Raw genomic sequence first — 6,880 nt, forward strand, 5'->3', positions numbered from 1 at the left:
GTCGATGTCTTTGAAGAAGAAAAAAAAAAGCAGAGAGGAGTGAAGCATTTCAGCGTGTGCGTATACGAGCAAACAGGTGATGGTTCGAGGTGCAGGTTGCGTGATGCGCCTCAGCTCTCCAAGGCTGTGAGCTTTGGTCGGGAGCGGCGCTGCGCGCTCTGCACCCCCACAGCAGAAAAACCACCTGTATGGATGACCTTAACTCCGGCTCCGGGATTCAATCTGCAATCAAGCCTTCCTCGATCCGAAAAAAGGGCAGCCGGAGTTATGACAAGGTGGAGCAGGTCATCATGACGGTGGAAAACATGCTGGAGGAGTCGGCTGCGCTCTCCGCGCCTCACCTCTCCGCGGATCGATACGAGCGCAGCCGCCGCGGATGCTGCGAGAGGGTCAGCATCAACATCTCCGGGTTGCGTTTCGAGACCCAGCTTAAAACTTTTAACCAGTTTCCCGACACGCTGCTCGGGGACCCCAGGAAAAGGATGCGCTACTTTGACCCGCTCAGGAACGAGTACTTCTTCGACAGGAACAGACCCAGCTTTGACGCCATCCTTTACTATTACCAGTCGGGAGGGCGCATTCGCAGACCTGTTAACGTCCCCATTGATATTTTCTCAGAGGAAATCCGCTTCTACCAACTCGGGGACGAGGCCATGGAGAAATTTCGCGAGGATGAAGGGTTTATCAAAGAGGAGGAGCGCGTACTCCCCAAAAACGATTTCCAAAAGCAGGTTTGGCTTTTGTTTGAATATCCCGAAAGCTCGGGACCAGCGAGGGGGATAGCCATTGTTTCAGTGCTTGTTATTTTAATTTCAATAGTTATTTTTTGCATGGAGACTCTTCCGGAATTCCGGGATGAACGAGACTTGTCCACAGTGGCGCCCGCAGTTAATGGCACGGCTCTTTACGCGCACAGCCCGTTCACGGACCCCTTCTTTGTAATAGAAACGCTGTGTATTATATGGTTCTCCTTTGAGCTGCTGGTCAGGTTTTTCGCCTGTCCAAGCAAAACTGTATTCTCCAAAAACATCATGAACATCATTGATATTGTAGCCATAATCCCTTACTTTATCACCCTGGGGACCGAGATGGCGGAGAGCCAGAGTAACGGCGGCCAGCAGGCCATGTCTCTGGCCATCCTGAGGGTCATCAGACTGGTCAGGGTGTTTCGTATCTTTAAGCTTTCGCGTCACTCAAAGGGGCTTCAGATTTTAGGGCAGACCCTCAAGGCCAGCATGAGGGAGCTGGGTTTGCTCATATTTTTCCTCTTCATCGGGGTCATCCTCTTCTCCAGTGCTGTTTACTTTGCAGAAGCGGACGACCCGTCATCCAGCTTCACCAGCATCCCGGATGCTTTTTGGTGGGCAGTGGTCACCATGACCACGGTCGGGTATGGGGACATGCATCCGGTGACTATTGGGGGCAAAATAGTGGGGTCACTCTGCGCAATAGCCGGCGTGCTGACCATCGCCTTACCCGTGCCAGTGATTGTCTCCAATTTCAACTACTTTTATCACAGAGAGACGGATGGAGAAGAGCACCAGCAGTGTCTGAACACGGATAGTTGTGAGCACCTCCCCCCGGAGGAGATGAGGAGGTCGTGCAGCTCCGCATCCCTCAGCAAGTCAGACTATATGGTGATAGAAGAAGGCATCAATCACGCATTTAAACAGCCCAGCTTCACCACGGAAAACAACCAGAACTGTGTGAACATCAAAAAGATCTTCACGGACGTGTAAAGGAACCATGGAATGAATGGAGCATGAAAGAAAAAGTAGCCCTAGTTAGAGAAGTTTTACATTTGTGATGTCAGTTCATATCTGTGGCTGAAACACTTCAAATGTCTGTTTTAACGAGGCACTTATATTGTAACTGATGCATTATGGATATTGTCAGTACTCGAGTTAAGGGGGGATGAGGGGGGATGGCATCCCCCCTGAAATAAAAACATTCAAAATCACCCCCCCTGTAAAACTGCCATCCCCCCTTTCCATCCCTTATGTCATTTCATCAATGAATGTGGTTTTACTGCTATTTCAACACCAGAAAAATAACTTATTTGACCATTTTCACCTGTTTCAAGTAAATTTTCACTTGAAATAAGTAGGAAAATCTGCCAGTGGGACAAGATTTATCTTCTCATTACAAGCAAAAAAATGTTTTTCCACTGGATGATTTTTCTACTTATTTTAAGTGAAAATCTACTTGAAACAGGTGAAAATTGTTGTTTTTTCCAGTGATGAGTCTTGTTTTAAGTGTAATGAGATTTTTTTACTAAAATGAGACATTTTAACTAGAAATGAGACAAATATTCTTGTTAAGATTTTGAGTTTTTGCAGTGATCTATTTTACTTATCCAGTGAAGGACAGAGTCATATTGATAAGTTCAGAAACTGTTTTTTATTTTTGTGTTTTTGATGTATTTGATGTAAGCTATTTAAATATTATTTAAAATATTTAAAGCTTACAGAAGGCTGCATTTAACTGCTGCTATGTCATTCCTGCAGTATTTCTGCAGGTGTTTTGGTCAGTGCTATTATTTGTAATATATTATATTATTTATAATCAGCACAAATTATCTGTCCCCATATGATAAAATCCACCATCCCCCCTGATTTTTTTTTACAACTCGAGTACTGGATATTGTTATTATTCATGGTAATGTTGTCATTACTGAAATGGTTGTTGGGTCATGTTATGACCCAAAGGACTTCTCACACTGGCACGAGAAGTTTAAAAGATCTAACAAATAACTAAATAAGTGTATAGTTAAAACAGATCCATTTTTCAGTGTAAAAAGTCATGTGATGCCCACATATCTAGATGTTAAAATGCAAAAGTTGTGGTGTTCTTGACTGGAATATAAATGTAGTAAATATTATGTGAACTCTACCAGGCAGACAAATACAACTTTATGTGGTTTGTGGAAAGAACTGTTTCATTGTCCAGTAATGTAATCAATACGCTATGGTATTTTATAGATTACATTTAAAGCAGCATAAATGTTACAGTTTGTAGCTCAGTCATCCACTCTGATGACCTTGTCCAAGAGTGATTCTTTTCTGTCATTATTTTCTTGGGTCTTTATGTCACCTCTGCCATGATGTTATCTGTATTTCCTTTGTATTGTTTCTGTATTAGCTGGTTTCATCGCTGTTTATGTGAGATACAGTCCTAAAGCAACAGGTAATTATGATAATAGACAACAAGGACAGAAGACTAAAGTTACTTCAGGTGTTTGTTTTTTTTACTAATAGTAGGGATTAGAAACCACAAAAGCAAGATGGTTATTCCCAAAAGTAATTAAATATACCCTCAAATTAAATTCAAACAGATATTTTAACATGGAAACTTCTATTGTGCTGCTTTAATATCATAACTTGTGGACATGTTGAGCTTGTTTTAGTAGCCGAATACAAATTAAAGTGGTGTTATACTGCAAAAACAGCCTCTCTAGGAACAGGCCTAATATTCCATAAATCTAGTCAAAATTGTCATATTCTAAGCAAAAATATCTTTGCCAGTAAGACCTAAATTCTTAAAACTAGCTAAATGTAATCTTCTTGAAACAAGGCTTTTGTACTTTTTTAGAAACTTGTTTTTGCAGTGAGTCAACAGTACAAGCTAAGCTTTTTGTAAAGTTGTACTTTCATTCAGAAATGCCTATAACTATATTAAATGATGACAAATGAAGTAATCCTTGCTCCAACAGTCACTGATATTTGTTGAAGTGAACAGGAGGAACATGGGGTATCGTAGTCATGTGTTTGGGGTCACACGCACAGTGATGACAGCATGAAAACAGCATGGATGAAAGGAGAGAGCATGCAGCAGGTCCCCTCCTTTCATTGAACCCGCCTTGCAATGCAGTCTCTATGACAACGGTGGTTTCCTGGGTAACCCCCCTGTAATGTTACCATGGCATTGTGTTGCTTTTTTCCCCCCAAAGACCAGATGATGTGAATTCTTGTTTTTGTGAGTTTTCAAAAAGAAAAAAAAAAAAAAGTTTCCTTTAAAAATGAACATCCACTACTCAGTGATTTTTATATTTAGGGTAAATTAGCCTCACTGGCAGATTTGTGTTAGTTGTATGAAAAGATGTCAGGATCTCGGCGTCTGCTTCACGTCATTGAATCGGCCTTAGCTCTGATCTTCAGATGTGAACTCTATTCTCTGAGTTGGCATGCCAACTACAAGTGACGTCAGCCACCTTTCATCCCCCACCAGCAGACGTGAGCTTTAAAGCTGAGAGAGTGACACAAACTGTGTCACAAAGTGACACAAACAAACAAACACTTGTACCCCAACCAGTTTAATTGGGTTTCATGTTCTCTGATGTACATCGTTTGCAATTTGTATAAGAAGAAATTCCCAGAGGAGAAATAAAAAGCATAACTTATGATTTGGAAACAGAATTAATCTTTAACAATATGACAAATCATTTAATGTTTATCAAAATAGTTATGTTTTTTTTTGACAAAACGAGTGATCATAATAATTTCTGTCCTAATCTTTCAACCAAACATGTGTGTTCATTCAGCATAATTTAAATGGTCCACTGTGCATCGGAAAACGTTTAAATCCACTTAAGAAGACATAAAATTCTTTATAATTTAATTGTAGTTTATTTCAGTAGTTCGGTTGTTGTTTTTAAATACCTCTGATGCCGGTAATACCTGATCTTGACTATAGTTTTTGAGTTGCTTGATGAAGATTCTGTTGTTGAACAAATAATTAAAAGTGCAGATAAATAGCTCAGTTCTGCCCTCTAGTGGATAAGATGCGTTATTACTATGTAAAGGGGTCAAATACTCAACTGCACTGGCAGTGCAGCCACCTTGAAAAGTTGAAGGTCTGAGAAGTACATACTGTAAGTATATAGTATGATGGTAGATTTTTGTCTTTATTATTCAATCAAAAAAATAGTTTTTTCAGGGCAATTGTGCAGTTTCTGATGCAGTTCTATTGTTTTTTTTCATCTGAAACTTTTCTGTTATAAATCATCCACCAGGACCGTTGAACAACTCAAAAACCAAACAAACACAATCATTACATTGTTTTACTATTTTGATACTGCGTTACTGTGCTTAATTTTAGGACACTTGCTCTTGTTTTGATTTTTAACTAACCTCTACTACGGAAAATGAACTTTGATTTTTGAATGACGTCCAGGGGTCTTTCTGTGTGGAGTTTGCATGATCCCCCTGCACCTGCATTGGCTTTCTCAGGGATCTCTGCCGTCCTTACATAGGTAATCGGTGATAATCAGTTTCCATTGCTGCAAGTATTATTGGCTTTTCTGATGGATTGGTGAGCTGTCCTGGGTGTTTGCAGTCTATGAATGACAAAGGCAATGCATACTAAAAGAATAATCTACATGTTTAAAGTCTGATTAGTGGAACAACTTGACTATAAACTCAGTAAAGTATCACTAAGCTCTGAGATGAGAGCCTTTATTTTCATGTAGTTTCAATCATTATGTGGTGAGGGAGCTGATACCTAGGAGGTAAAGTCACCATATCCACCTGTTATTTGCAGCTTAAATGAAGCTATCATTGCAAACAGCTGTACTGGACTGCAACAGACTCTACAAATGTATATAATAGTCATCACTGAGTTGTTGTCTGGTTTTCAAGCAGCAGCCGTGGGGCCCCGCGTCGAGGCAAGCCAAATGATGATGAGGCAGGGGAAGGTATCCAGTATTTTGCTAATTGGAGAGTTAAAATTGCGCATATAGACACCCGATCCGACCCGAAAAACCCAAAAAATTTCGCGAGGGCCCCCCCCGGCCATTCCGCACAGGGCCTCGCAAGTCTCCCAGGCAGCTCTGGCAGGCGGACACCAGTTCAGACAATATGAAAGTACAGTTTAATAATAAATCACAATGCGGTAAGATGCACGCAGAGACAGGGCTGTAGCCTGAACTCACGAGAACTGTGGACCAAACAATACTACACCAAGAGCTGGGGAATGTGGAGGGTGTAAGTCGGAATGAGACCAGGCGAAACGGATGAAGGTGATGAGGGCACAGGTGCAGTCCATGACTACGACTACTAATACTACTGTCATTTAGCAGACGCTTTTATCCTAAGCAACTTACATCTGAGACACACACAGCAGGTAGCAATTAGGGTTAAAGGGGACATATTATGGCTTTTAATGTATATTTTAAACAGGCCTTGAATGTCTTAAAAACAATCTAAAGCTTGTTTTTTCTACATAAATCAGAAATCCAGCCTGTGGACCATGTCTCTAGTTTTACCGCTTCTAAAGCCTTTTTCTGTGCTTCATTTTCAGGGCGGGGGGGGCTATGATAATGAGGCTCTGCGCTGATTGGCTGCTTGAATGACGTGTAGGAGGGGAGGAGACAAAGCATCGCTCCGGGGAGAAGAGCAGCGGCTGCGTAGCAAAGCGTGTCCACGGTTCTGCGTTAAATCGACACGTACCTTACGCCGTAGGCTCTGCGTTGGTGTAACGCGGAACCATAAATCAGCCTTTAGTTACCTCGTCTTCAAACAGGAAGATTGAATTTAATTCTAAACAGGTACACCACGGGTACCGCTGACTCGTGTGCAGTTGCCGGGTCCGTGCTGTGGGAACTGATCCTTTTATGAGGGTAAATGTCGATGCAAAATCTCATTTCTACTCTCCCTCGCTGTTCAAACAGCCACCGCTTCTAAACAATGGCGGAGCTAGAGCCGGCGGAGAGAGCTGGTTGTGGGCGTGGTTTCAGCAGCGGAGGCCGAACCTCTGCGCCTCGGGTGACGTCACCCGAGGCGCAGATTTTAATCGGCTCAAAAAAAATCACGTGACACTGGGGGATTCTGTAAGGCGGGGGTCACAGACCTTGCAGAAATTCATGGGATTTCGTCTCCCCTGT

The 6,880-nt window shown here is 42.0% G+C and overlaps 1 protein-coding gene across 1 annotated transcript; it reads left to right on the top strand.

Annotated features, from left to right (window-relative positions):
* The first annotated feature begins 263 nt into the window (after positions 1-263).
* LOC133449298 (potassium voltage-gated channel subfamily A member 3-like) lies at positions 264-1,773 on the top strand. Its single transcript, XM_061728437.1, has one exon. The coding sequence runs from the start codon at positions 291-293 to the stop codon at positions 1,737-1,739; it is 1,449 nt and encodes a 482-aa protein (XP_061584421.1). The 5' UTR covers positions 264-290; the 3' UTR covers positions 1,740-1,773.
* Positions 1,774-6,880: the final 5,107 nt, after the last annotated feature.

The sequence above is a fragment of the Cololabis saira genome, chromosome 8 (assembly GCF_033807715.1).
Source record: "Cololabis saira isolate AMF1-May2022 chromosome 8, fColSai1.1, whole genome shotgun sequence".
NCBI lineage: Eukaryota > Metazoa > Chordata > Actinopteri > Beloniformes > Belonidae > Cololabis > Cololabis saira.